Below are 27404 nucleotides of genomic sequence, written 5' to 3'. Positions count from 1 at the left end.
TGATGTGACCCAATTCAACTTATAAAAGCAAATGTGAAGCCCAATTAAGTGATTATAGAGTCCAATCATTTTAATCCAACCCAATTGAAAACTGTAGTAACTCAATAATAATGGTGTCGTATGAAAGACGATTCGTTTTCTCAAGAGAATCTCACTTCACGTCTTCACAAGACTGCGTCTTCATCCTTTTTTTCTCTCTCAGAGAAACTATCGTTGTCAAATTTCAATTTTAGGTAACAAACTTTCAGTTTTTCATACATTAAAATTGTTTGATTTTTGCTTTTTGACAAACGCTTAAAATATGATGATATATTGTCAATTGCCATTGATTTAATTCATTGTTGTAGTCTTGTTCAGTTGTTCTTGTAGGCTAATAAACTAAATGATAAACTTATAAGAACAGTTAACAATTTTGTTTTAATTATTGGTACAAACTGTAAAGTAGTTAGTACTTAGTAATACTAAAATTTGAGCTTTGATAAGAAAATATGAGGTATATCTTTGTACAGAGTTCATATCATGTGTTTGTGTATGTCTAAAAATTGTTCAAAATTATTCAAAACTCAAAAGAAAGGTCTGTGCTGTGTGCATGTGTCCATTGTTTTTATCTACATTCTGTTTTTATTACATATCTCACTAAATCAACTTGTTTTCTTTTTCTTTAGGTGAGTTCGAAATCAATGGAATCAATTGATCGGTTTTTAAAGAGAAAATCTCCACCACCTAATGATAATTTGGATGACTTGCCATGTGATCCGGCTCATCGAAAAAGAATATTGGACTATCATCCTAATCAAAGAGATAAAGTAAGGCGCATATATTTGACTAGAGGACCTTGTCAACCTCGTGCACATATTTTTCCACAAAGAAAGATAGGAGATTTTCAGAGGCGGTTTAATCCAAAATGGTTTGATAAATATGGTGATTGGTTGGAGTATAGTGTGGAAAAAGATGAAGCTTTCTGTTTGTGTTGTTATTTATTTAGAGATCACGTTGCAAAACGAGGTCGTAATGAAGCTTTTGTAACAGAGGGCTTTTATGGTTGGAATAAGGCAGACAGGTTGGCTTCTCACGTTGGTGGTGTGGGCAGTTTACACAATAATGCCAAAAACAAGTGTGACTACTTGATGAGACAAGGTCAGTCCATCATACATTCTCTACATAAGCAAAGTGATATTGTGAAAAATGAGTATCGTATTAGGTTGAATGCTTCCATTGATACTTCAAGGTTCTTGCTACACCAAGGATTGCCTTTTCGTGGCCATGATGAATCAGAAAAGTCAGCAAATAAAGGAAACTTCTTAGAGCTTGTAAGATATACTGCTCATCAAAATGAGGCTATAAAAAAAGTGGTGCTGAATAATGCTCCTAAGAACAACCAAATGGTGTCTCCTCCCATTCAAAAGGATATTGTCAATTGCTTTGCTGAAGAAGTGATTAAATCTGTTATTAAGGAAATTGATAACGATGTCTTTGGTTTGCTTGTGGACGAATCTGCCGACGTCTCCGATAAAGAGCAAATGGCTGTGGTTTTGCGTTTTGTTGATAGATATGAGATCATCAAAGAAAGATTTGTTGGTGTGGTTCATGTGAAGGATACTTCTGCGATATCTTTGAAACATGCTATTGATTCTCTGTTTTCTAAATATGGATTGAGTATGAAAAAAGTGAGAGGGCAGGGTTATGATGGAGCTAGCAACATGAAGGGTGAATTCAATGGATTGAGATCATTGGTTTCGAAAGAAAGTAGCTCTGCACATTATGTTCATTGCTTTGCTCATCAACTTCAATTAGTTGTTGTGGCAATCGCAAAAAAAACATTTTGAAGTTGGAAACTTTTTTGATATGATTTCAGTTTTGATGAATGTTGTTGGAGCTTCATGTAAGAGAAAAGACATGATTCGAGAAAGTCATAGAAAGAAAGTAGAAGAAGGGATTAGTAATGGTGAAATTAAAAGTGGAACGGGACAGAATCAAGAGCTTTCACTTCAAAGACCCGGAAGTACTCGTTGGGGCTCACATTATAAAACATTACTTCGACTTGTTGAGTTGTTTTCTTCCGTCATTGAGGTTCTCGAGTATGTACAAGACGAAGGCAGTGAGACCACCAAAAGAAGACAAGCATACGGCCTCCTCAAATATTTTCACACGTTTGATTTTGTCTTCTATCTTAAGTTGATGCTACTTCTTCTCGGACTCACTAATAACTTATCAATGGCTCTACAACGAAGAGATCAAGATATTTTGAATGCCATGTCATTGGTGAAGTCCACTAAACGACAGTTGCAGAAGCTTAGAGATGATGGATGGGATGCATCTATGGAGACAATTCTTTCCTTTACTGAGAAATATAACACGGAAATGCTCAATATGGCGGGAGACTTTGTTGATTCAAGAATGCCAAGGAAAAGGACAAATATAAGCAATTTACATCATTATAAGGTGAATTGTTTCTACACGGTCTTAGATATGCAACTTCAAGAGTTTAATGATCGTTTTAACGAGGTAAATTCTGAACTACTTGTTTGCACGGCGTCCTTAAGTCCGATTAATTCATTTTGTGAATTTGACAAAGCAAAGCTCGTGAGATTGGCTGAGTTTTATCCGGATGATTTTAGTTTCGTGGAGCGAAAATCTCTTGATCATCAATTAGACATCTATCTTGATAATGTGCAACAAGATGATAGATTTACTAATCTAAAGAGTCTTGGAGATCTTGCTGAGGTCATGGTGAAGACAAGGAAACATCTTTCACATCATTTGATTTATCGACTTGTGAAGCTATCTTTAATTTTACCCGTCGCGACCTCAACCGTTGAAAGATGCTTCTCAGCTATGAATATTGTGAAGACAACATCGCGCAATCGTATTGGTGATCAGTTCTTAAGTGATTGTCTTGTGTGTTACATCGAAAAACAGGTTCTTGAATCTGTTACAAACGAGACGGTGATCAAACGTTTCCAAAACATGAGTGAGCGTAGGATATATCTTTAAGATGAAGATTTGTGATGAATTTTTTTTATGTTACGTTGTAATGATCTATATCGGCGTTGTAAAAATTTTTTTGGATATTATATATGGTTGTATTTCTTATCAGGTTGTAAATTTTTTTGAACCAACTTATTTTGACACCATCAAACAATTTTTCTAGATCCGCCACTGGGTGGTTATCTAAGTCTTTTCATCCATCCATCAAACCACTAGTAATGTTTCGCTAACGATATTACCCCGATAACACATTAGATGCTAACTCTCCCAATGCATGTATTATTTTCTATATGATTACCCAGCTGCAAGTCAACATTTTGTTTATCACGGTGAATATTTTGTTATCTTCTTAATAATAATGTTATTGTTTTCGCATATATAATCCAAGTTTGAAATTTAATCGTTGGTTCGATAACTGAAATTCTATTTATCTCGTTAAGTATATTATTAACATGTTGAGTAGGTTTTTACCTAAGTCTTTTCATCCATCTATTAAACCCCATCCATGTTTTGCTAACGATATTACTCCGATAATACGTTATCTGCTAACTATTCTCTCCAACATCTATGTTGCGTCTCAAAACATATCCTTTGTAGATATTGAATTATTTTTTTGTCGTATCTTTGTGTAGGGGTAGTTTTGTCATATCTAATTTGCATGGAAAAAAGAGAAGTAAATTTCTTATTTGTATGTATACATTCTTAATTTCTTTTTCTTCCATGTATATATTTTTAACTCACCCTTTTTAGATTGATAGTCTCTCTATTATGATCTTAAGATTGAAAGCTTGCCAACAATAAATCAAGTAACATTATCTATGTAAAAAGAAATTAAAAAGATAGTCATTTTCTTCAAGATTTGTTTGTTTCTTCAACATATATTATCTCTAATTCCACATTAACTAGATAGCGAAATTAAATTTTCTTATTTGTAAAAAAGGTTAATATCTCTAGAAATTGTCTTTTTATCTCTCATTTTGTACATAACATGTTTTTTTTTTATTAAATTAATTTCACATTTAAACAAAAAAAAAAGTTAATGTCAGTATACTATTTCAACTTATGCGACCTTTACGCCCAAAATTAACAAAGTCAATTGTTATACCACAGCATATAGTAAAGAAAAAATTCATGTTATTTTATTTGACATTACAAAATTTATTTAAAATCACACAACATTAGTTAATTATTGTTTTTCCACCATGTTTTTATTTTTATTTTATTTTTTTTTGCAAATAACCCTCCCAAAACATTTATCTACCCAACTAACCCAAAAAATTTATCTTCCATTCTATTCTATGAATTAATTTGTGGTTTATGGTATGTTTGAATAATATCTCATTAAAATATGAAAGCATGAACCTTACATTAGTTCATGTTGGTTTCTTTTTCAATAATTTTATAAATAGAAATATATCGGACGAATAGGTATGTATCTTATGGTGAAATACTTAATTTTTCATCAATTTTTAAAAGCATGAACCTAACATTAATTCATGTAAGCTTTTTCAATCCTAATTGAATATATAGAAATATATCTGAAGGGTTTATGGTAGTAGCATCTGCATTTCAGGAAAAAGTATTTATAGTCAAAAATATTAAATTACATATATCCACTACTTTTTTTTTCGGTCAAAACACATTATATACAACTAAAAAAAAACAATATTTTGTTGAATAAATTTGTATTATATTTGTTAACATTATAATTTTTTTGTGTGAAAAATTACCATTAGTTTTTTTTAATGCATGTTAACAACTTTATCTACATGACTAATAATCTCAATGCATTGCCCCTCTGTATTTCACTTTCTAACTTGTTCTATTTCTATATATAGAAAAGTTAACCTAAATATTATATATTTTGCAATCTCGTGATGTAGACGAATATATATTTGCATACGAAACCATGATTCATGTACTTTTGTTTGTTTTTAATTTTTCTTCACATTTGCAAGTTGTTACCTCACAATGCGATTAAATAAGGTGACCGTCCTACCTACAAATGAAAAAAATGCGATTGGACTCGTGTCGATACATTATTGGTTATATTATGTAACGTTTGTCTCCTCACCCAAGTCACTTTAATTTAGGCCATAAATCTGCCCAACTATAACCATTAAAGACCTTTACACTATATACATACATGCATCACATTTTTTTCCAAATTTTTCTTTTCTATTTCAATCCAATACCCCAAAATATTAAATTCATCACCTAATAAACTAATCTACCCATTTTAAAAAGCTAACAAATCAATTAAAATCAAGGTATTTTTAATCTTGATATAAATGGGTGGCCATTTGAAGTAGTTTTTTTTCACCTTTGAAATATATTCTTTTCTATTTAAATTTAATTCATCAATTTTTTCACCTAACAAATAAATTTAAACCATTTCTTTCAGAAAAAAATGCTAGTAAGAACAATAAATAAAAATGGGTGATATCTTGATTTTGATCTTGATATAAATGTGTGGCCATTTGTACTAATTTCAATATTTATGTTTTTATTTTTGCAGATTGAATTTTAAAACTAAAAGACTCACACTTAAGGCAATGATCAACTACTTTTTTGCTCAAATTGTGTACCTTTTTTAACATCCCAAGGTCCATTAATCTTTGACTTTATAAGCCTAAACCGTTGTAGGAGCTTTTCATAGTCATGCCTACACATGTCATTAAATTTCACACAATGGCAAAATCCGTAATTTAATAAAGAATACAAGGGTGAATTCATATCCCACCACCTATAAATGAAAAGGCAAAGATCTCTCGCTTAAAACCTAAAAAACAGAGATCTTAACACAAAACAAATCAAACACCAAAAAAAAAAACACAGAGATGGGTTTGGTTACAGATGAAGTGAGAGCTAGGGCAGAGAAATACACAGGAGATGAGATATGTCGTGAGAAGACAAAGGAGTTTCTCAAGGAAGTTTCCATGCCTAATGGTTTATTGCCATTGAAGGACATTGAAGAGGTTGGTTACGACAGAGAGACAGGTATTGTCTGGCTGAAGCAGAAGAAGAGCATCACCCACAAGTTTCTAGAAATTGGGAAACTTGTCTCTTACGCCACCGAGGTCACTGCCCAGGTGGAGGTCGGAAAGATCAAGAAGCTTACCGGTGTTAAGGCCAAAGAGCTTCTTATTTGGGTTACTCTCAATGAGCTTACCTTGGAGCAGCCGATAAGTTCAGGGAAGATCAATTTCAGGACACCGACAGGTTTGTCCAGGACTTTCCCAGTGTCGGCTTTTGTTGTTCCTGAGGTTGAGAAACCTGCAATGGAGAAGAACAATGGAACCACTGAGGTCAAAGAAGCTGTTGCAGTCACAGATGCTTAGTCTCTTTAATCTATCTCTAATCATGTATTACTTTCTGCTATTTGCTGCTTAATTTCCTTTATCAATAAGATGATACAATTTCAGATTTGGAGTCTATAGATATCTAATTAAATCAATATCCTTAAATAAAGCAGATTCTGTATTATCAAAAAACCTATTGTCTAGATCTGGACAAGCTTCTGATGTTAACATTTCAACAGAAAGCTATAACTTTTGCTTGAAGGAAGGAAACTTCATAGCCAACGATTTCTAAAAGTTTCTTGGAAGCTATAACAAGTCACAATCTCAACACAAGAAAGAAGAGTGTGTACTATAAATAGGCCAACAACATTTGATCCATTGAGGCAGGTTAAGATTGACCTGATACTAAACTTAGCCATTACCTGATCTAAATCGAGGTATGGTGATGTTTGTTCTTTAATTAGTGGGACAGTCTACAATACTATATGTATAGATAGAGCCATACCTAAAAGAGGTTTGTCCAGATATTGTCAGATTCTGTGGTCTTCAACAATCTTTTGATGTCATTCATTACTTTCTTGATCTTTGTTAGTTGTTGCTTGCGTCATTCAATGGGCGAAAAAATCGGTTGAGCATCAATCCAACCGATAACTTAACAACAAACAGCAGCACTAGAGCATTAATTTGGCAAATGCTCTCCAGTTTACTCGATCACGGAATCAGAAACCGGATTTTCATCTCATGTTTAAGTTCCGACTTCTTGATCATAAACTAGGGAGTCTAAGTCAGGAACATAGCCAGCTTCTTTGGTCTCTTCTATCAGTAACCCCAAGACTGAATATACGGAACTCGCGTTAGGACACATTTTATCGCTCACGGCAAAGCTAAAAACTTGATTTTCCACCTCGATCCAGCTCATACCGGCTTCTTTTTTGTTCCCCATCATCCTCATCATCTTCCTCACTCTCGCGAATTCGACCCACTTCCCTTCTGCTGCATAGATGTATGAAAGCATCACATAAGTCCCCACCATTCTCGGTTTCAACTCCATAACTTTTTTTGCAGCTAATCTGCTTATCAATCCTGTGTGTTTATGCGCTTTACAAGCCCCCAAAATCGCTCCCCAAGTGGATTCGTCTGGCTTAAATGGCATCCTCTCAACCAATTCATAAGCCTCGCCTATTTTCCCCGCTCTTCCAAGCAAATCCACCACACAGTTGTAAATATCTCGGTCTGGATTTATGCCATACTCACTTTCCATCACATTAAAGTACTTTAATCCTTTCTCCACTAGACCAGCATGGCGGCACGCGCTCAGAACTGCCATGAACACAATCCGGTCAGGTCTAATACCCGAACTAACCATTTTGTCAAAAAGCTCAACAGCTTCTGCTCCATAACCATGTGACCCATACCCAATCATCATTGAAGTCCAAGAAACCAAATTCCTCCTCTCTTCGATTTCGCCAAATACTCTTTCAGAGTCTGGTATATCACCGCATTTAGCATACATATCGATCAAAGCATTAGCTAACTCAACGTTCTTGTTAAACCCTCTTCTATAAATCCTTCCATGAAGTTGCTGGCCACAGTTCAATGCCGCTATATTGGCGCAGGCAGCAACTAAACTTGTGAAAGTGTAACAATTCGGAACAAAGCCTTGCGATTCAAACCGCTGAAACATAAGCAGAGCTTCACTACTATCTGATCGCTCAAGCTCGGATATTAAAGTGTTCCATGTGATTAAATCTTTATCTTCCATCTCATGGAAATAGCGTTTCGCCTCTGATAAATAACCACACCTGCAATAAAAGTCTAATATAGAGTTCATCACCGGAAGGTTAGACTGAAACCCGCGTTTAACCACCGACGCATGAATTTGCTTGCCGGTTGTAACAGAATCAATCGAAGCTGAAGCTCTAACCGCTATTGTTATACAGTAAGGTGTCACATCTGCATTCTCCTGAACACACAAAACAGATCCAAAATGTTAGAATCTCAACCCAAAAACATAACAACTTCACCGAAAACACGAGGGATAGAGCAAAATTACCAGCAACATTTGCTTATACATCTTCAAACCACCAATGCCATCACCCAAATGTGTAAACCCGGTGATTAAAGTAGTCCATGTAACATCATTTTTAACTTTAATATCCCGAAAAATCAAAAAAGCCGCCTCCATTGTTACCGAACAAGTAGCGTACATATTCATTAACGCATTGTCAACATACAAAGAACCTTCCATACCAAGTTTAACCACAACTCCATGAACCAAAGCACCATAAGCCAAAACCTTCATGTTTCTACAAGACTTCAAAACACTCGAGAGCGTGAACTCATTCGGACTCCTTCCTTGCTTAAACATCTCGTGAAAACACTCCCAAGCACAAGAATTGTAGTTGGAAGAAGCGTAACCAGTAATCATTGCGGTCCAAGCAACTACGTCTCTCTCAGGCATTTCGTCGAACAGTGAGCGTGCTTCTTCGACTAAACCTTTTTCGAAATATGAAACGATGAGATTTGTTGCTAAAATGTGATGCTTCTTGGGTTTATATGGAGGAGACTCTGTGTTTTGACTTGACTCGACGCAAGCGTTGCGTAGAGAGCTTCTGACAAAGTTTGGGATTGGTTTAAACGCATTGGAGCGTGCAAATTTCGTTATGCTCATGTCTTGCGTTTAGACCAAAACGTTGTCTGATCACAGTTGGTTTGGGACTTCTGGATTCTGTAGTAATTTCGCCATTGTCGGAACGAGAAAGCTCGCAAGTCGTGATCGTTTCGTTCTGAGTCAGCAAAGCGTATTTGGGAGTGTTCTGGTATCCGGTCGGGTTGGTTCGAGTTTCCGATAATTCGGTTTTGAAATAAAGGTTTTTGGAAGTTAAACCGAATAATATCGGCTCGGTTTTGGTAGGTGAAAGTTCGGTTCGGGTATTGTAAAGAAGTACTAACCTCTATAAATTAATACTCGATAAATTAATAAACACGATAAATTAATAAATTTGGCCGGTCCCGAGTCGGACCAATGTAAAAATTAACCAAATTCGATAAGATAATAAGATAATAATTTTTTTGAAATCCCTATATAAAAATATAGTCCCAATAATATCATAAATTAATAATCATGTAATAGTTTTAGTGTTTTTCATAAAAATAGCCAAAAATTTTTGTAAGTTTTCATATTTTGAATATGCATAATTTTTTTTTTAATAGTCGTATATGTTTTTAAAATACAACAATGGATGTCTTTGTGAATTTTAATTTATGTATATCGTTTGTATATGTGAATTTTATAATCGTTGATATTCATTGTCAATATAAATTATTTTTTTCGAAATATTAAGTGTTTAAGGCTAAAACTATAAAATTTATAACATCCAAAACATTAATCTTAGTTAGATCACATTGCTTTAGCTCGTATTTTTTTTTAAAAAGTTTTTACAATTGAAACAAAACTTTCTATAAATTAATAAATATTAATTTACGCTATAAATTAATAATTATTAATTTATAGATAAATTAATATCACTATAAATTAATAAAATATCATGGTCCCAACATTATTAATTTATAGAGGTTTTACTGTATTTAATATTTCGATTTGGTTTTAGATTGTGGTTATTTTCGATGAAATTGCTGTTCAGTTAGCTAAAATTTGATTAAAATTTGGTTAGTACCCAACTTTTGGTTCAATTTTTATGAATTTCTGTTAAGTACTAAAAGTAGAAATAAAAAAGGTCAAGTAAAAGCATTATAAGATCGAGATCGACCCCCACTACCACTAGAGTCGGGGTAGGGTACAAGCCTTGTTCAAAAAATTGCTAGGCGTTAGTCGGGCGCTCGAGCTGGGCCTAGCGCCTAGGCGGAAAATCGGATATTAATCGGGGATTAGTTTTATGTATTATTTTATTTTATTTAATGTTAAAATTAAATAAATAAATGTTTTATGCATTAATGTGTTTAATGTAATGTTAAAAAATAAATATATTTTGCTATGTATATAAATATTCAAATAATTGTCAACAAAAAATTAATTTTGGCAAAATTGATCTTGAGGAAACTCTTTTTTTGTGTGTCTAATACAAAATAGTCAATTAGTATATAAATGTAGTATTTAAATTAATGTTTATTATCCAGATTTTATGGATTAGGAAATGATCCAACGTTGATATTTTTAGTAATAAATAATAGAATTAATTACAAAGACCAAAAAAGAGGAAATAAAAGAGAAATGGGAATTCTAATTTCTAAAGAGAACGAACTAAAACATTCGTTAACATCAAAAGTCCCTTATCGGTTAGGCAAGAGAAAGAGAACTGAAGACTTTGCTTATAAATACTGCACTCTCCACCCATCTTGTATGATTAAACCATCGGTAAAGCTGAGGCCCATTTAATAGCCCAACAAGTAAAAGCTTTACAAGTTAGAACTTTATTTAATCGGTTATTAATCCGATTTTCAACGCCGAGAGTAGTTAGGCGGTCCAAAAATCGGTCAACGATTAATTAGTCCGATTAGGACATAATCGTGGCGGTTGTGTCCCGCGGAGCGCCTAGGCGGCCGACTAGGCGGCTAGGCGCCCGCGTTTTTGAACAAGGGGTACAAGTAAAACTGGGGTATCAATTTTATTTCGAGGTTTAAGATAATAACCAAAGCAAACCAGTTCAAATACCAGAACTGTAAAAACGAACCTCTCGGTTTACTTGGTACACCTGAAAATTTTAGTTGGTTCGATTTGGTTCGGACAATTTGTCCAGGCCGCGTGTAGAAGCATAAACTACTCAGGGCAATGCTTGGTAGAGATAAAATGACAATTTGGTAAAATCTAGCATAAGCAACACTTACTTTGCCATCTACGAAGCTGCAACAATATAAAACTGTTGCAATCATATATATACACACAAGCAGAGATCAATAAATAATATATGTTAGTATGTGACATACAATTTCTGTGATGAATTTTCAATTTCTGTAAGACCTATAGCCTAAAAGGCTTATTGCGTTTTGAGTGTTCAGAGAAGTAAAAGAGACTGTGTTTTGCACTCATCGAACAAGAATCTGAGTCTTGGCAGCGACTCGGGAGCATTTTTTCCGGTCAGATTTTCTGAGACCACAGGCACAGATATCCAGAAGTTCATAATCTTCTTCCCAGAATAATAGTGATGCCATCTCTGGATTAGCTAGGAGGAGTTTAGAAGTCAAGAATCCAGCAACTGTCCATGTCTGGTAAAGCCGGGATTGCTTTCCAATGAATTTGCCAGATCGGGTGTCGTAATACTCTGGCCAACGATCTGCCAACAGTCTCTTCTCAGCCACTGCAAGAGCCTTTTCCGCTAGCTCTGGTCTTCCCATCTTCATACATGCTAATGTGAACTGTTTCGAAAATCAAACACACAAAAGTCTATTATAAACCAGAAATCCTCAGACGTTACCGATGAAACTCTGAAATTGTAACCAGTTGATTTTTGTGGTCTCATTAGCATCAAGCAAGTTGTTTAATTATATGCATATCCGAGTATTGTTAATATTTTTTTATCTAATCCAAATTACTGACATATATCTGCATACCTGCCAAAGAAGTGTTGGCCAGGATCCACTGTTGTGATACGACCAAGGCCTGCAAATTTTGACAAGTGTTTTCAGGGTTGATTCACCGAAAAAGTTCAAGGAAAATACAGATATTGTCACAAGCCAAGGGAGTTCACAAAGGAGAAAGTTACAAGTAAGCGAAACTCACGTGTTCTTTGGGTCGCTTCCAGTTATTATACGCCAATCATCGTACTCTAATGCAGGGTAACAGATCTTAAGAGGCATATTCCCAATAATATCGTCCCATTTAGCTTCAATTAAGTTCAATATAGCTTCATTCTGCTTTGGTGTAGCCAAGGACGAAACAATAGACCAAAAGTTCCCAAGCGTGAAGAATCTGAAATCCATGTGCGCAGGTTGTAGGTTCCCGAGAAGATAACCACCTTGCTCGGGAATCCAGTCCATGAGCCATGGAGGAATTTGCTCAGGATAGATGTTGAACTTGTTAGTAGCATCCGTGGAATACTCTTCTGTCTTGTACCGATATATCTCATTGATCTTTTTTATGTCCACCCAGTAGTATTCTCTGATATGAAAGGAAAGAGCACTTAACCTATTGTTAATGGCTCTTACAAGATTCTTAGAGCTGTCATTAACAGAAAGCATCTCACGGGAGCATCTGAGTGCTGAGTAGAATAACGACTGCAATATATCCAAAGAGAAAAAAATTCATGTTTAAGTCTCACAAAAAATATTTCAACGCTGTCAAAAGACAATGAGACAAAGAACTATTACTTGGATTTCAAGAGGATGGCCATGGATACCCATACGACGATCAATCATACAAGAACCGTCAGTGACCAAAAGCGTAGGAAACATATCAAATCCATCTGCTAAACACAAGTTCATGATAAGCTTTATCCCTGTCTGAACATCTATCCTCTCTTGCAATGAGAAATCTCCAGTTATCTTTCCATATGCCCTCAAGAGAATAATCCACCACAAACCTATAAAGTACAAAAGAAACAATCAGTCCCACAGAGAATTCAAACCACATAGCTCTCCCAAAGCCACTCGCAAAGAACAGTAAATGGCATATGCATGTACACATTGACATTTTCTAACAATCTACTGACCAGAATCCACAGGAGCAACACGACCAATAGCTGATTCACCAAAATCCGGATCCAAAACCTCTTCCGTAGTGTTCTCATCAAGCGCCACGGTTCTTACTTTAAAACTCGCAGGCATCAAACCCTGTCCAGGACTGTAACAATCTACAGTTTTCTCCCAACTCTAAAACAACAAACAAAATCTCCATCAATACCAAACCCCACCAGACCACCACATCAATTATCAACATATACATCAATGAGAGATTCATCATAACACATACCTGAAGCTGTAATGTATGTAGAAGAAAGTTCCTAACAATATCACCTTCTCCTTTAAGCAAAAAAGCTAAAGCAGAAGGCACAAAATCTCTAATAAAAACTTGATCATAATTCAAAGGCATCTTATCTCCAGGATCATTCGCCGCCACAGTCCCAACCGGCGAACCACAATACCTAACAACAGCGTTTTCCAAAATCCTCCACGCTTCTTTCTCAGCTTCACTCTCTTCTCTCACAACTCTCTCAGTTTCTACATTTACTTTAGAAACAGTTTCTTCTTCTTCGATTTTGTGTATCCTTTCTAAAATTGCACCACTCTGAACATGAATTCTCTCGAAACTTTTGTCACTGGAATTGGTTTCAACGGATGTGGAGAATTTTCGATTTGGTAAAATTTTTGATTGGGGAAAACGGTAAATGGACGAAGGGATGAATCTCTGGCTTGATAAATGGCGAATTGAGTTTGTTCGTGATGAATCTGGTTTTGATTCTTTGGAGAAAGTGGAGAAGAAGAGGCTTCTGTGAAATCGTGAAGGAGTTTTCGTGGAAATTTTGCGGAGGAGATAGATTGCGCTCATGGTTAGAGACGAGTCTGGAATTCGAAGAATGAACCAAATGGAAAAAGAATCAAAATGATGAATTAGGGTTTAAGGTTCGATCAATTAGCGATGGAGAAGAAGGAGATGATTGGGAATGAGAATATTCAATTTGGGAAAATAATTTAGGTTTAAAATTTGGGATTGGGGAAGAAGATTGATTATTTTTTCTTTCCTTTTTTGGTCGAAACGGTTTACACCGGTTTACTCTTGTACCTTTTATTATTAATTTTTTTGACCTTTATCGACTTTTTTTTTTTTTAATATATATATTAGGCATGGGCTTTCGGTTAACCGTTCGGTTATCGGTTGGGTCCATTCGATTTCGGTTATTTCGGTTTCAAAATTTAGTATCCATTCCGATATTTTCAAATTTCGGTTCGGTTCCGGTTTTTTCGGTTTTAAAATTTAGTATCCATTCGGTTATTTTGCCTAGGATATTTTCGGATTCGAGGGTGACTTAACTGTAGAAATCACTGATAGGACATTACACTTCCAAAAATCTTGTTTTCCCATGGTTGCAATTCGTCGATGAACTCAAATACAAACATTTCCTAGGTCATGCAAAACATCAACAACCTTAGCATGGTAAATTCTATCTAAGACTAAACTCTATCTTAATTTCAATAAAACTTCTGACGTTTCTCTACAAAATAGAAAAAAACTAATATTATGTATATTGTTAAAATAATAACTTTTAGTAGACGTTATGATTTATAGCTATAAGTAATAATGTAAAATTTGATAAACCTAGTATATACATCTACATATAGAGCGAAAGATTATAAAAAATTAAGCATAAAAAAGATGTCTTCATGTAAAATCAAAGAATCAGATTACTCAATCTTTATCCCAAACTTGTTTCTTCCGAGTAGTCCACTCTTACAAGTTAATTAACCATATCTTCATCATTGACAATGAATTATTGCTCTTCTTTTTGTTTTTTCTTACATTTTGAGCCAACCATAAACTCCCAAAACCAAAAAACATGCTTTTCTCTTTACTCGATCAAAAAATGGTGTGCAAAGAACGAGAACTTCAACGTCGTCCTCTCAATATCTGGAGACGATTCTACGATTGCTTGGTGAAGTTATTAGCAACACAGGCTTTGAAGAAAGTAACACTTGGCCAACCACAGACACTTGGTATTGTTGTATCAAACGAAGAAAATTCTGATATTGGCTCTAATATCATAAGCAATGTTGTAGAAAACATGGAGAAAAATGAGAGATTATCGGTTGATGGAGAACAAGTAGAGTTACGTGTACCAAAAGAAAAGGCTCCAAGAAAAATTGTTAGCATAAAGGATGAAGTTGATGAGATACGAATAAGTTCAAGGAGAATCAAGAGGAGGACATCGAAAGGAAGTTTTAGTTCTTTCGATGAGCATGATGTTATGTCTTTGAAACCATTGAAATCGATTCTGAGAAAGGATTCAGAAGTAAGCAAATATCTATAATTAAGAAAATTTCATTCATATGTAACTTACGTAATATAATTATGTCGTGATGTATGTAAAATTAAATTTACACAGTGTCCCACATGTTCAAAGTTTTATTTAATAAGTCCCAAAGTTTTAGTTAATATCATACGAATAACTAAAACTTTTTAAAGTATCAAATAAATTAGATTTGGTTTAGTTATTTATTGATACTAGAAATATTATATAGTTTGAATACCATAATTTTTTATTAGAGATTTACAAATAAGGAAATGATTAACAACTAAATTTTTAGATTTTATACATAAATGATAGACTCAACACAAGACAAATAATGTTATTGTCATTTTAAACTCTCCCTGAATATTAGAACTCTTTTTATTTTCAAATAGCTTGTTAACGTTTTTTAATATATCCAATCATACACTTTATGCATATTGACTGGATTTCTAACATGTAACCCAGGTCTTTTCTTTAAATAGATTTTATCTTCTCTTGCTATCCAATCCCATAAGCCTCCATAATCCTTATAACTAAATTGTTTAAATGCTGTAAAGTTTTGATAGTGTCTATAATTAGGCCCTTGTCTCAAGGTACACATGAAACGAGTCGTACTCCAAATGTTAGTACGAAAATTATCTATAAAATGCCCTCCGATTGGTATTATTTTTGGACCTATAACGTCATTTTTGGAATAACACCTCATCCACAAGAGTTTTTTGTTTTTGAGTTCGTTCCCGATTCCTGATTCCGGCACTGGATATATAGCCAAGCATGCAAAGGCTACACACGAATAGAAATATTGAGAGATTTTTGGTAGATGTTTAGATCTTTTTCGTGTTGATTTGTTTTCGTGTGTGCTACATTTGTATTTAAAGCTTTTTTGTTGTTTCTCAATTAGTATGAGTTTGCTATTAATAGTTGAGGTAAAAAATCATCGGAGACTATCAATTTGTGGTCAACCTAAAAAGGATTTGAATTTGTAAGTACCAGCCTAACAGAGGTTATTCCATCGCGGGATTATATCGGACTTGCATTTTATAAAATTAAACTGCAAAGAAAGCTAGATTGGTCTTTCACAAAACGAGATTAGTTTTTGAAAAAGAGTAAAAAACGCTTAACTATGTCCATCCAAATTACGAGTGTCGAGTTCTAGTTGAACTCATCCCTAGAGTTAGTCGGATAACTTAAGTTTGTTGTGGTTAGACAAGGTTTTAGCTAATCTTAGACCCTTAATTCGATGTTGACCCGTGTCACCATAATTATCAAACATGGCAAATAAAAAGATCCAAATTAATATATATTGACTAATAACCATGTTCCAAGAAACTCTAAAAGAAATCCTAGATTATCAAAAAGCTCATAGGTTGGTATCTGCCACACCAATAAAAGTAGTGCTTTTCTATTCGCCAATAGACAAATGCTTAGGACATGATGGTTACACGGTTGAGTTCTACCAGGTATTATGGCCTATTAATTGGTTGAAATATATGATTTTGTTACTGCAGTTCAGTTCTTTTCTTCTCTGGATTTTTACCTCGGAGTATCTATGCGATAAATCCTCTTACTAATACCAAAGACAGATGATGGTAAGTTCATGTGTTTTCGATGTTAAATCCATTGTGCTTACTTGTGTATTTTTAGGGAAACTTGGGGGTTTCTTCGGCACTTCATGGTGTATATATGCCAAGGAGATTTTTTTTTATTTTTATCTTATATGTTTTTGTTATTGTCAACAACGTTCTTTCTAGAATTGCGTATCAAAGTACCATCCTCATTGCCATAAACTCAACCATACGTCCTTGAGCTTCGCGGAAGACGTCATGATATTCACGGATGAATCAACGACTTCTTTTAAAGGTGTCATGACTGTGTTGATGCAGTTTGGTCAGATCTCTGGTTTGCTAAGAAGTTTGATTAAATCCTTTGTTTACATGGCTAGGAGTGTCAAATAATATAGAATAGAACTATATTTTAATCCACGGTACACTGCGGGACAATTTGTTTTTAAAATTAGTGATTTTTAAAATTTAATGGTTACATATATACTACAAGAAAACAAGCCTTTTGCGACTCCTTTTTGTGGCTCTTTTTTTAGTCGCAAATATTTGCGACGCTTTTGTTACACTTAAGTGACTCATTAACGACTACGACAAAAACAGACGCATATTCGTTGCTAATATACGACGCCATAGTATAGTCCGAGAACGGTCATAAATACGCGACCCTTTTACGATACTTTTGCAACCCAAACGACATCCAATTTTTTTTTGTCTGAAATATCTTAATCGTCACAAAATAGTCGTACATTTACAACTAATTTGCCTCTCTTTAGAGACATGTTCTGTTTTTAAAATTGTAATTTGATAAAATAGAATGTGTAATATGTTAAGTAACCATATTTTGCAATGCTTATAACTAATACATTGAAATATTAGTTGTTAATGTTTTAAGTTTTTCATGTTTATAACTAAATCTTTGTAACAACCTATCATGTATAAAATGTTACATATACTTTTAAAAGAGAATGATCTTAATCTATGTAAGTTTGAAAATAAACTTACCAAATCATTGTTTTATCACATAAATTGAAAGATACACTTCACAAATGGACTCTGGAGTGATATATAATACTTATACTAATGTATTTTGATCTTAATGTTTAGAAATCATAAATATTAGTTTGTGACTCATACACGACCGTCGCAAAAGTGTGTTTCTTTGCGATTACTTTGCCACTGCCTAGTGTTACAACGAATGTGCTATTCTTTTGTGACTACTTTGTTACGCATTTTGCGACGAAGTTACCTCGATTAAACGACTTATCTAACAAATCTAAAATAATGTCTAGTGACTTAAAGGAATTGTTAGTGGAGCGAGGAGAACTGGTATACAACCCTATTGGATTACCAGTAATGACCTGTGGGCACAGATGTGTGCTTATTGGAAAACTGAGGAAGCAATGGACGGAGTGAAAGTGCATCACAGTGCAGAAACAGTGATCGTAATGGTCTTGGAGTCCACAAACACGTATCAAGGCAAAAATCATTCATGCAAGTTCACCAAGAGCTGGTATGAATCTATATAACCTTTCTTTGTTTTTAAATATTGCACTTAGATCACTATATGTTGTTACCTCTTTGTTTTGTGATTTTAATGATGTCTTTGTATCATTATAGGAGGAAGAATTGGGGCGTCATGTGTCATATGGAGAAGTGTTTATGCAAACACACACAAGAGCAGATGGTAAAGCCAAACAAGTAGCTGAGGTCTATAATAAGAGCATAGAAGAGAGACTGTCTGAACTGGATGAAGATGGTGTAGACGCTTCAGATGATTCCTCTCAGCAGTCAACTCACCGGACTCTCACCATTGAAGAAAAGAATGAACTCTTTCTTAAGGTAATTTCGTGTAAGTTTTTGTTTAGAGTTTGCATATCATCATCACTGTTTGGTAATCATATATAGAATCAGTCCATGTTTTATGATTAATACTTGAATGATTCTGTTTTTGATGAGCAATACTTGAATGACTCTATTTGCTAATACTTGAATACTTGAATGATTCTATTTTAGCTTGAGCATGATTTTGTTTTTTTTTTCTTAAGTGTACTGAAACAGATGTGAAGGGGAACTATTTTGGCATTGGATCTCTTAAGGTGACCCTTAAGAAAGGGAAAAGAAAAGAAAGCTATGCTAGCAGCTCTTCTTCCTCCATTACTGAGCTTCATGATCAACTTCGTCAAAAGATGGCTGAGCACGACGCAGAGAATGCTCGACGTGATGTGGAGCAACAAGCATCTCAAACTCGGATTGCAAACTTGGAGAGGCTGGTAATGTATTGAAAAGAGAGTGATCCTGCCTTTGTAGCTTTTGTTGCATCTCAGCCACAACCAACTGCACCAGCCACCACAGCAGCTGCCAATGCAACAGCCACCGCCAATGCACCAGCCACAGCCGCCACTGCACAAAACAACGCAGAAGAAATGGCTGGAGAAACCAATCCAGCCACTGCACCAACAGGAACCGTCGCAGCCACAACGACACCTTCTCCATCCTTCTAAGTACTTTTGTTCTTTCTCTTATGAACATGATGAACATGATGGATCTTTTGAATGTATAAGGTTATGTGTAAGGCTTTTGATTAGCAACATTAAGGATTTAAATTAGCAACATTTTGGATGTATTTGAATTCGGAATATTTGTTTTTAGAATCCAAATTTGTGCTTATTTGCGACTAATTAATAGTCTCTCAAACCCAAATTCGACTCAATTCTACAACTATAATGTTTGTCAGTAATTAGTCGCTAATTACTAGGCGTAGCTAAGACGTCGTAAATATACGACTCCTAATTTCCGTCTCTATATCGTTGCTTATATGCGACAACATATATCAGTCTCTATACCGTCACAAATATGCGACGATAGTGCGACCAATTTATTTAGCGACCGTTTTTTAGCGACCAACTTTTTCAGTCGCAAACAACGATTAGCGACCGTTTAAGGACTCTTTTGGGGGTCGCAAAAGGCATGTTTTCTTGTAGTGTATATTATATATAAAAATTTGTAAATTTTATCATTTTATAAGACATTTATCTTTTATAGTTTACAATTGTTATTAAGTAATGATATACCACAAAAACAGTTTTTGTTTTATACAATTTTACTTTAATCAGGATCATTCGATATATCAAATATTAGTGGTGTTTTAAAAACTAATAAAATGAAGATTTAATCAGTAAAGCAGTTGATGATGAATGAAAGTTGAAGATCATAAACCATAGTTAATAGAAAATTTTCTATTGAAAAGTACATAATATGATGATTGGCCAATCATGGAAAGAAATTATAGAAAAATAGTTAAAGTCTCTTAAAGAAAAGGTATTTGGAGTAGAAGTCCTTACACTTGAATATGTAAAACTAGTGGAAGATAAATGGAGTTTATGAGATATAAAGCACGTTCAGAGGCAAAAATGATTCTCACAAAGATTTGGAATCGATTACAAAGAGGTATACTCTCATATGGTAGATGCAACTATGTAGATCCCTTATCAGTTTGAGAATAACATAAAGACTTGATTTAGTCTTTACAAAGATTTAATTGCTAGAAGTAGTCAAGCATATTTAAAACTTAAACTGCGAGAAGCAGTCCTCAAGGATTCTATTGGCAGAAGCAACACAAATTCTCATTTTCGAGAAGAACTAGATGTGTGAAATTAAATCGATATCATGATGTAAGATAATCGACTTAGTTGGTATTACTAAAAGAAGCTAAGGCTACAAGAATAGTTATGTTGATGATTGAAATATTATCAGTTCTCCTATAGAGATTTCACATACAATAGAATATTTGAAGAAAGAATTTGAGATGAAATTATTTTCCTAGAGGAAGTAGAAGTCAGAGTATTCATGAATCCGAGTCTTCATAACATTTCTCGAGATTACAATTTTTACTTCTAGCGAAAGAGGTGTTATCTCAAAGATCCTTAGATTTTACATAGAAATTGGTCTAGAAGTACCATACTAAGAAGAAAAGTTAAAATAGTAAGCTTTACAAGAAAAGTATGAATAATTCCTTTGTACAAGATGAATGTTTAAAAGATTGTATATATAAGAAATTTTGGACATGAAGTCTATATAGACTAGAGAAATAATCTTCTATATTAAAAGGAATGTATTGACCAGAAGTTCACTGACCCAAGATAAGATTTTGTTTATTAAGGTTCTACTTATTATAATTGCCGAAAGAGTAATATCCTGAAGATGATGATTCCAGGGGGAGAAATATGATTATGTGCGTAGTTGTACTTTTTTTCCCTTATCATGGTTTTTATCCCATTGGAGTTTTCCATGAAAGATTTTTAGTGAGACAACAAAGAACATGCGAATGATAGATACCTGAAGAGAAATATTGTGATTCCAAAGATAAAAGACTATTGTTATTCAAATTCTTTAACATACATTGATGAGATTGTGAGAAACAAAGATAATGATCAAGATGAGTTACTTGAGAGACCAATGAGATGCAGAAAAATGATGATATAAGTGTCCTACATATTTGTTCAAGTGAAGATTTGCAAACCTATATATTTACCAAGGCATTTCCAACAACTACCTTCGAGAAGTTACTTCATCATATTGGTTCACGTCATCTCAAAGATTTCAAGTGATGTACTCATAAGGGAGAGTAAAAGCGCGTTGCACTCTTTTCCCTTTAAGCATAGTTTTTCCCATAGAGTTGTTCTGGTAAGGTTTTGAATGAGGCAGCTTCTTACATGTGCATTAGAAATTATATTTTTTATAATGGTCATCCAATGAGGAGTGTTATAAATAATATTAGTATTATGTTGATGTCCATTATAGGCCCATTAGTAGATTCTAGTAGCCTTGATCTCTTAGTTAAACCCTAATGTTCTATCCCTATATATATATATATATATGTTGTATCTTTTGGAATATATTAATAACAGAAAGAAACACTTTCCAAACCTCTTTGTTCATAACAATATTGATGTTTTGGTATTGTTTTTGTTTCAGCTCAGATTCTTTGTAAAATTACTCAAAGACACAAATTCAAGTATCTCCGGTTCTGTATGCTTATCCGGTTCGACTTCTCTTGTTACATTATTGAAGCTTATCAAAATCTCACGAATATAAAACATCCATTAAGATTTGATTTTCGAAGTCTCTTCTTTATTGATGGCTTGTCTAGCCAGTTGTTGTACTAATTTCTGCAACATTATAGTCCTAGTTGTGGATGTCGGATTCACACACTCAAGTATTTATTTATTTGTGGGTTAAAGCTCTCAAGATGAAAATACAAGACACAAAATTTATGGAAAATAATGTGAAAATATAAGCAAATGTGTATAGATGAAGTAGTGTAGAATTGACTTTGTAGCTATAAATCGATGTACCTTCTTATGTCTTGGGAGTCTCATATTTATACACAATAATTTATATTGATTAGTCATTCAATGCAGTAAGTGCTCTTAAATGTGTCCGTTTTGATTCTCTAGTCATTATCATAATGCATTTATTTGAATTCTTTTGAACTCTTGATGGGTCTTCTGAAGCTCGGCCCATAGCATACTCCCAAACTCCAGTCTCCTTTTACGAACTCTTCATCTCGTAAGGTTCGTGCCATGGACTTCGGTTTGGGAGTGTTTGTCCGTTGACCATGTTGACCTTCTACTTACCTGGCAATCTTCGGGTGGATCTGAACATGGGGTCCAGGATTCGAAACCAACACTAGTCAAAACATATTCTTCAAACCGCGTTTGACATCCAAGTTACTGTGTCAGCACAAATGACTTACGCAAGATAACTTCACAATTGAACAAGACAGCATGCAGTGTACACATTCATGCTCATCAAAGCTGACTAGTATTAGTATATCCTCAACAATGTTTAACTTGCACATTACGTCTACCCATTCATTCTCCTTTTTCCTACAAAAATATGTATAGATAATAATACGATTTTTGTTAATTAGTCATAGATCCAATTTTTTTATTTTGTTAAATATATATTCAAATTCATCTTTAAAATTTCGAGGTTCTATCATTTCTCCCTGATGAATAACCGCTTCTATAGTGAAAAGTACTCAGAGATAATAATACCTCGAATAGTTTCTCAACCAGATCATATTCCAAATATTTCCTCAGCTCATATGACCAAGATCTTCATTATTGGGAAAGGTAATAACAGACCAGTGATATGGCTAAATAGCACTAACACATATAGTGGATTGTATTTTTCTTTTTTCTTTAAGATCTCTTGACCAATAAGACAAACGAAGCTCTTGATAGGATATCCGATTTCATATTGGAATTTGGGGAATATGGGCTATAGCAAACGATTATATATCCACTCTTGAAACTCAAAGTTATTATTGAAAGAAATACCAATACATTTGATTAGATTAATTCATCTTAGAGACATTTATTTTTAAACATTTTTATGACAGCAACATCCGTATATCTTACTACATACTCCAAAATCATATTTGTTTTTCAAAGTTTTACAATAGGCATCACACTTGACGTCCCCACCACCAGGAGGACACTGTTCAAATCCTCCCTCGCAAGTCACTGAGTCAAACAACATTCCATAACCTATTTATAATAAATAAAAATCATTCAACAAATATTCACATTAATTAGATGGACAAATTTAAACCCATAATTAAAAACTGATGTCTAAGAATAAAATAATACTTGGTGTTGTCGTACGACCGTGACCAAAAGATATGATGAAGAAGATAGTGAAAACTAATGCGACTAAAGTTTTTTTGGTGATAGCCATTTTTATTATATTTTTTCTTAAGATTGTTTTAATGAATTTTTCTAGCTTAGATGACTGGTTTTATATATAACACAAACATATGTAAAAAGATAAATTTTATGCTAAAAAGAAAAAGAAACATGAACTCTTAAGGGGTGTTATATTGGTTTGTGATTTAAGTAGTGTTTTAATGACTTTATAGGTTACGTAGAATATGTTGTTATTCAATCAAGATTTTATTAAACTCTGTTAAAGTTTGGTATTATTAGTTTTTGATTTGTAAAAAAGTCTTCTAAAATCTTCATAAATCTGGGATCATTGGATTCATAATTTTATAAAGTCAATAATAGCTTTGTTTCATTCAATTAAACTAAAATAATCTCTCATTGTTCATGAATTAAATTATTATGTTATTGCTTTATAATTGTATACACTTTTCTTCACAATATAAAATCATGCAAAATATTATCAAAATATAGAGATTGTTTTGAAAACTTTACAAGATTATGTAAAACTAATTAACAAGATTATAAAAAACTCTAAATCGTTTATATTATTTTTTTTATTTATTTTCTATGATTCTATAAAGTCATCAAAACACTATTTCAATCACAAACCAATAACACCCCCTAAATTTATTTCTTTATAGATTTATAGTCAAAAGAAAAATATGTATAATGAGTTTCTTACCTAATTAGTCGGTCAATGACCAAAATCTTTTTTTTTGGTCAAGTACATTAAATATTTTTAGTATAGATAAATGTCAATGGTTATTACTAAACTGGATGGAAGAAAAACAACTAGAAATATTAAAATGGTACATGGTGTTCGGTTTGGGATTGTCTGAGATAGAGATCTTATTATATAAAATTGGTTTTTCAAAATTAGTCATTAATATGATCGCAACATATGTTAATTATAACAATATATGCTGCCACGTCTTAAGTCTAAATTTGATATTATATTTTGAAAACATAGAAAAATTCATAATTTTATTGGAAAAAAAGAAATCTATACCTAAGTAAACTTTCTTGTATGCGATATACTAAAAATGAAGGAAACAATATTTTGATATATTAAATCATTAACTTAAGCCACAAACTAGAACTGTCCTTTCTTTGATTCCTCCGCTACCATCAACCACTCTCATGAGATCTCCTCTATTTCCCTCTCCCCGAAAAATCTGTCTGTCTCCACTGCCGAAGATTTTTCCTCGCCAAATATTCTATTTCCTCGCTCTTTGATTCTATTTGTAGTTATGAGATGCGTGCTAGATCTACAAAGCTTAAATAATAGATATGTACATGAGATGCTTAACTAGAGATGAGAGCATAAAGAAGAGAAGACACAAGAGATTTGTTAACGAGGTTTGGATAACCTACATCCCAGGACCAAGTCTAGAATCACACTAGAATAAGAATGCAAATATCACATTTTCCAATGGCATCTAGCAAACTCTTCTTTAGATAAATCAAAGAAACCACCTCTCATTGTCTTTTTTGACGAGTGTTGTTCTTCTACAAAAGCCACTAACAAATTTATCTATTTGTCTAGTAGGACAACACCACACACAACATGTGTACTTCTCTCACTTTTAGATCTAATGTATGTAAACTTTTTCTTGTTACCACCTCTTCCTTTTATACCACTTTGAGTTCTTCCTTTTGACTTTTGGGTACTTGTACTCTTTTGTCAACTTGACCCAAACCTTTGTTCCATTGCACAATTAACTCCACAGTTAAGGGTGCTGGAGCAATTTCAGGATGGGTGACCTTCCAGGAAATGATTGTCGAAACTGTGTGAGTGAGGAAAAAACACAGGGAAAGATCATGTGGTGATTTGTAGGATCCGTAAACAAGTCTTTAAATCCTCCTGGACGTAGCGGACCGACCGTCGGACATAGGTGGGCCCATGGGCCGAGAGAGGACGTGGGGCCGATTAAGAAAGGTGGTGGTCGGGGCGTTACAAGTGGCATTAGAGACGAACCCAGACGAGTGTGGAGTCTAGAGAGCTCACACCGTCGGGGGTGACGGTCTTGGTGCGCAACAAGGACGTTGTGATCTGTTAGTGGCGGTGAATTGTAATATCCCAGTTTCAGGAATATGGTGGTGCATGCGGAGAGGTTTAAAAGAATTGATTTAGCCACCTATGTCACCAAAGTGCACTTATCTTTTCAGTTAATTGTTCTGAGAGAACTCAACAGTGGGTGCTTGTGCTGGAGAAATTTCAGGATGGGTGACCTTCTGGGAAGTGATTGTCAGAACTGTGTGAGTAAGAAAAAAACACAGGGAAAGATCATGTGTTAATTTGTAGGATCGGTAAATAAGTCTTTAAAACCTCACGGACGTAGCGGACCGACCGTCGAACACAGATGGGCCCATAGGCCGAGAGAGGACGTGGAGCCCATTAAAACAAGTAGCGGTCAGGGCGTTACACCACAACTATATATATGTACTAACACAGCCATTCGACTGATTGTTGCAACATGATCATATGGACCTGTTGGTATTGTTTTTTTTTAGTTTCATTTCATATTTGTTTTTTTTTATCAACTACGTAAAAATAACTATTCAAGACACAAAATCAGGTATCTTCTGTTATGTATGCTTGCGTCCTCACTGGTTACATGGTTGAAGCTCATCAAAATCTTATGAACAAAAAACATCCATTAAGATTTGACATTTCCAAGGCTGGCTCTTGTCTATGAATGGCTTATTAATTTTATATTCTATTTTGTTGTGTAAATTTTCGGATATAGAATCTTATTAGATGGTAAGTGAGTTCGAAATTATGCAAAGTTCGATCTGGGATTAAAATTCATTTTGTACAAAAATTATTTTTATTAATTTTAGTAGTTATTTTGAAATTAAATATATTATAAGAAGTTTATTTTGTATGTTAAATGTATTATTTTAATTTATAAAAATTAGAAAATAAAATTGATTTTATTACATCATTTAATTTTTAAAAAGTTTATAACAAATTTACGTAGAATAAATTACAACGAATTAGAAACAATATATTCAAATCCCAAAACCATGGTTACAATCCCAAATTCGTCGCTAGTTTGACTTAAATTAGCATTGCTCACCGTCATTTTAATTACTTAACTCCTAGTGTCGTTATTTGGTTGAAAATTTTACTGTTGATGCAAAGGCAAATTAAGTACGAATATTGTGGAAGTCGAAACTAACACAATCGAGATTTGTCTAGGGTTTTAATTTAGGGATACGATTTGCGAGAATTCTCAAAGAACGACAGAATCAATTGATACCAAAGATGGTGTTCTTGATATTATTAAGAAAAAGATGACTTTGATCGTACAAGAGTTTGATCGTAAAAGAAAAAGGTGTTTGTGCTGTGAGAGCTTTGCGTAGTGTAAATTCTAGAGCGATATTGCCTCCCTCGGTGCTTGAGCCTTGAGTCTCTTTATATAGGGGTAACAAACCGCCTCTCCAGCGATATTCTCGGAAGATTTCCATTTATCTCGAAGTCGGCTTAGAATATCGCGGATTTAGGATAGTTTCCTTATTCTTCGGAGTTTCTTTGGAGATTTCTTGATTAGAGTTGATCCTTCGAGATTCTTCCTTATCATTTCCGGGTTTATCGGAAATGATCCTTCTTTTTCGGAAATGACACCTTACCTGGAAATGGTACTTTGAAGACGAATATTTACTAAGTCTTTGCCTCGGGTGATGATGAAGACTTAGCCTCGGATAGCTTGTGTAATCGGCTCGGAGAAGCGCGGCCCGGGCTCCCGAGGGAAATCGGCTCGGGCGTATGGAGGTAGCCAGCTCGGGCGTCCTGGCATGAACCGGCTCGGGTACCCAGAGTGAATCGGCTCGGGCATTCGAAGAGAGCCGGCTCGG

At 34.2% G+C, this 27404-nt stretch overlaps 6 protein-coding genes and 1 pseudogene across 6 annotated transcripts; 3 read left to right on the top strand and 4 right to left on the bottom strand.

Moving 5' to 3' along the window:
• The first annotated feature begins 5756 nt into the window (after positions 1-5756).
• On the top strand, positions 5757-6423 carry LOC9328047. The gene has a single exon (XM_002894612.2). It carries the CDS (start codon positions 5829-5831, stop codon positions 6327-6329), a length of 501 nt encoding a protein of 166 aa, XP_002894658.1. The 5' UTR covers positions 5757-5828; the 3' UTR covers positions 6330-6423.
• A 16-nt stretch (positions 6424-6439) lies between these two features.
• LOC9328046 (putative pentatricopeptide repeat-containing protein At1g56570) lies at positions 6440-9124 on the bottom strand. Its single transcript, XM_002891938.2, has 2 exons — positions 8344-9124; positions 6440-8253 (listed from the first exon to the last, which is right to left on the bottom strand). The coding sequence occupies exons 1-2, from the start codon at positions 8959-8961 to the stop codon at positions 7036-7038; spliced, it is 1836 nt and encodes a 611-aa protein (XP_002891984.1). The 5' UTR covers positions 8962-9124; the 3' UTR covers positions 6440-7035.
• Positions 9125-11116: 1992 nt separating this feature from the next.
• On the bottom strand, positions 11117-13924 carry LOC9330719 (alkaline/neutral invertase A, mitochondrial). Its single transcript, XM_021013563.1, has 6 exons — positions 13216-13924; positions 12956-13115; positions 12615-12826; positions 12028-12521; positions 11859-11907; positions 11117-11663 (listed from the first exon to the last, which is right to left on the bottom strand). The coding sequence occupies exons 1-6, from the start codon at positions 13789-13791 to the stop codon at positions 11334-11336; spliced, it is 1821 nt and encodes a 606-aa protein (XP_020869222.1). The 5' UTR covers positions 13792-13924; the 3' UTR covers positions 11117-11333.
• A 597-nt stretch (positions 13925-14521) lies between these two features.
• Positions 14522-15366, top strand: LOC9328045. The gene has a single exon (XM_002894611.2). The coding sequence runs from the start codon at positions 14798-14800 to the stop codon at positions 15266-15268; it is 471 nt and encodes a 156-aa protein (XP_002894657.2). The 5' UTR covers positions 14522-14797; the 3' UTR covers positions 15269-15366.
• A 133-nt stretch (positions 15367-15499) lies between these two features.
• On the bottom strand, positions 15500-16053 carry LOC9328044 (annotated as a pseudogene).
• Positions 16054-17073: 1020 nt separating this feature from the next.
• Positions 17074-19465, top strand: LOC110224505. Its single transcript, XM_021010602.1, has 3 exons — positions 17074-17149; positions 18506-18651; positions 18858-19465. The coding sequence occupies exons 1-3, from the start codon at positions 17074-17076 to the stop codon at positions 19092-19094; spliced, it is 459 nt and encodes a 152-aa protein (XP_020866261.1). The 3' UTR covers positions 19095-19465.
• Positions 19466-23124: 3659 nt separating this feature from the next.
• LOC9328043 (defensin-like protein 199) lies at positions 23125-23579 on the bottom strand. Its single transcript, XM_002891935.2, has 2 exons — positions 23469-23579; positions 23125-23366 (listed from the first exon to the last, which is right to left on the bottom strand). Exons 1-2 carry the CDS (start codon positions 23554-23556, stop codon positions 23200-23202), a joined length of 255 nt encoding a protein of 84 aa, XP_002891981.1. The 5' UTR covers positions 23557-23579; the 3' UTR covers positions 23125-23199.
• Positions 23580-27404: the final 3825 nt, after the last annotated feature.

This window comes from Arabidopsis lyrata (genome assembly GCF_000004255.2).
Source record: "Arabidopsis lyrata subsp. lyrata unplaced genomic scaffold ARALYscaffold_1, whole genome shotgun sequence".
NCBI classification, from domain to species: Eukaryota; Viridiplantae; Streptophyta; class Magnoliopsida; order Brassicales; family Brassicaceae; genus Arabidopsis; species Arabidopsis lyrata.
This window is presented reverse-complemented; position numbering and strand designations above follow the sequence as displayed.

Bases quoted from the DNA above. Each gene is read 5' to 3' on its own strand.
- LOC9328045 (XM_002894611.2), top strand. From the start codon at position 14,798: ATGCTTTTCTCTTTACTCGATCAAAAAATGGTGTGCAAAGAACGAGAA.
- LOC9328046 (XM_002891938.2), bottom strand. From the start codon at position 8,961: ATGAGCATAACGAAATTTGCACGCTCCAATGCGTTTAAACCAATCCCA. The intron at 8,254-8,343 runs GTAATTTTGCTC...TTGTGTGTTCAG, and splicing joins TGTATAAGCAAATGTTGCTG to GAGAATGCAGATGTGACACC.
- LOC9328043 (XM_002891935.2), bottom strand. From the start codon at position 23,556: ATGGCTATCACCAAAAAAACTTTAGTCGCATTAGTTTTCACTATCTTC. The intron at 23,367-23,468 runs GTATTATTTTAT...TATTATAAATAG, and splicing joins CGGTCGTACGACAACACCAA to GTTATGGAATGTTGTTTGAC.
- LOC9328047 (XM_002894612.2), top strand. From the start codon at position 5,829: ATGGGTTTGGTTACAGATGAAGTGAGAGCTAGGGCAGAGAAATACACA.
- LOC9330719 (XM_021013563.1), bottom strand. From the start codon at position 13,791: ATGAGCGCAATCTATCTCCTCCGCAAAATTTCCACGAAAACTCCTTCA. The intron at 12,827-12,955 runs GTCAGTAGATTG...TGTACTTTATAG, and splicing joins TGTTGCTCCTGTGGATTCTG to GTTTGTGGTGGATTATTCTC. The intron at 11,908-12,027 runs GTGAGTTTCGCT...CAAAATTTGCAG, and splicing joins GGAAGCGACCCAAAGAACAC to GCCTTGGTCGTATCACAACA.
- LOC110224505 (XM_021010602.1), top strand. From the start codon at position 17,074: ATGATATTCACGGATGAATCAACGACTTCTTTTAAAGGTGTCATGACT. The intron at 17,150-18,505 runs GTTTGCTAAGAA...ATGGTAAAGCCA, and splicing joins GCAGTTTGGTCAGATCTCTG to AACAAGTAGCTGAGGTCTAT. The intron at 18,652-18,857 runs GTAATTTCGTGT...TTTTTTCTTAAG, and splicing joins AGAATGAACTCTTTCTTAAG to TGTACTGAAACAGATGTGAA.